General features: G+C 37.2%; 1 protein-coding gene across 1 annotated transcript; it reads right to left on the reverse strand.

The window, feature by feature from the left end:
• Positions 724–1,934, reverse strand: LOC107616586 (ethylene-responsive transcription factor 1B). The gene has a single exon (XM_016318539.2). It carries the CDS (start codon positions 1,712–1,714, stop codon positions 1,010–1,012), a length of 705 nt encoding a protein of 234 aa, XP_016174025.1. The 5' UTR covers positions 1,715–1,934; the 3' UTR covers positions 724–1,009.

Consider the following 2,067-nt stretch of genomic DNA (forward strand, 5'->3'; position numbering starts at 1 on the left):
TCGACATGCTATAGAATTTGTACATAAATTAACAAAAATATACATACACGAGTTGTTATATTTTACATTCCCTATATCAAAATTTACAATATAATACTTGCTAGTTGAGATTTGCATGTGCTATTATTGATACTTGAAAATGTTATAAGTATATATTATTAGATTGTTAAACATTTGTTTAAGAATTTCGCTAGGAACCAATAGAATATTTATACAATGTGTACAATGGGTTATTTATTTGGTCCAATATAAGTTAAAAAATGAACATCTAGGATAAAATACTATTAATTTCTCAAACACAATATACTCATACTATCCAGAATAACCATACGGGTACCAGGGATAATAAACATTTGATATCCTATTAAATTGAACATCCCTATACTTCCATTGTACACATTGTATAGATACTCCATTGACTCCCTATATTTTCTCTTTGTTTAAATACGATATCTATTGTGTTTGTTTGTGTGTGAAAATCTGTTTGCCAAACTCGGAAAACCTTTTTCTAAGACTGTCAAATACAAGGAAAAAGAAGGTTGGCAAAATGGTTAAGAAAGCCTTTGTTTGTGTGCGCACACGCGTGCCTCTCTCCGTGAAAAACTCGACCATGCATGTTGACTTATACATATACAAATAATCTTATGATAACGCTAAAATGATAGTCACCCTCAAATTCATTTTGGACACTAATTAATTAATAATTATATTTAGCCCCACATATATAGATACATAACTGCATTCCTTATCTTTTAGGCTTTACAGCAAAATTTTAATTAAAAAACAAAGAGGGGTAGGGAAGAAAGATACAGACTCAAATGGTCTCCAAATTTTGATCATTCAAACATGATGACAAACCTATTTTTGCCATATTAAAAAAAAAGTTTGAAAAAATAAAATACAAGAACAAAAGAACAAAAGTAATTAAAATAATTAACACTAACATGCAGAGCTAGCCTTGAAGATTTTGGATTGAATTTTTAAATCAAAATTCCAATTGATGATTTCTTCACCAAGGATTAGGTATCTGATCAGATGACATCAACAATTGTTCCAAGTAATCAGCACCAAGATCCTCAAACACCACTGCATTATCTAACCTAAGATTATCGTCAACATTGTCCCTGTCCTTAACATTGTTGTTGTTCTTCTTAATACCAATTTTCCTCCTCAATGAGTGCTTCCTCTTCAAGGCTACAACAGGGGAGCACCCTTCTTCTCCATCACCACCATAGTTCATCTCCCTAAGCGACTGCTTCACCGTCTCCACCGGGAAATTAAGGATCGCCGCCGTTCCCCTCATCGAAAAAGCGGCTTGATCATAAGCCATAGCCGCTGCTTCCGCGCTGTCGAATGTCCCCAACCACACCCTTATGCCGTGCCGAGTTGAGTCTCTTATCTCGGCCGCAAACTTTCCCCACGGTCTTCTCCTGACACCTCTGTACGACTTCTCCTTCTTTTCTGTTGCGGCACAATCGCCAGCATTTTCCTCGGAGCTAACCTCCTCCTCCTTTACCCTCTCCAAGGGCCCCTGGCGAGGGGTGTCGGCGGTGGCAATCATGCCATAGAGGAGCATCTCCTCAGGGTCGTTCTCGTTGAACGGAAGGTATCCATTCCACGAGAATGACTCTGAGGAGTTGCTAAAGGAGCCGAAAGAGGAGGAGGACGAGTTATCGGAGGTGGGAGAGTTGAAGAAGTGAGAAGTGGAATCCATTGATTGTTGTTGAGAGTGTTGTGAAGCAGGGGAAACAGAGGAAACAGAGTGATAGAGAGTGTGGTAGCTCTCTGCTTTTTGAAGTTGGTCCCTCCTATTGCTTAATCCTCTTATATATAAATATCCATTTTGGGACCACTGTAAAACTGTAATAGCCGCCACAAAAGCGAATGCGGTAAGAATTACAAATGTGGATATAGGGTGAAACCCAATAAGTGATGCACACGTAGCCGTCTTAAAATATTAGTACCAATAAAAATCAATGGATTTAAATAATGAACGGTTTAGTTAGATACTACAAAAATATGGACCCACTTTTTAAATAATAATAATAAAAGTAAAGGAATTTAGAA

This window comes from Arachis ipaensis, chromosome B09 (assembly GCF_000816755.2).
Source record: "Arachis ipaensis cultivar K30076 chromosome B09, Araip1.1, whole genome shotgun sequence".
In the NCBI taxonomy this organism is placed as follows: Eukaryota; Viridiplantae; Streptophyta; class Magnoliopsida; order Fabales; family Fabaceae; genus Arachis; species Arachis ipaensis.

What these genes read in the sequence shown, in the direction of transcription:
- LOC107616586 (XM_016318539.2), bottom strand. Translation starts at nt 1,714, where the DNA reads ATGGATTCCACTTCTCACTTCTTCAACTCTCCCACCTCCGATAACTCG.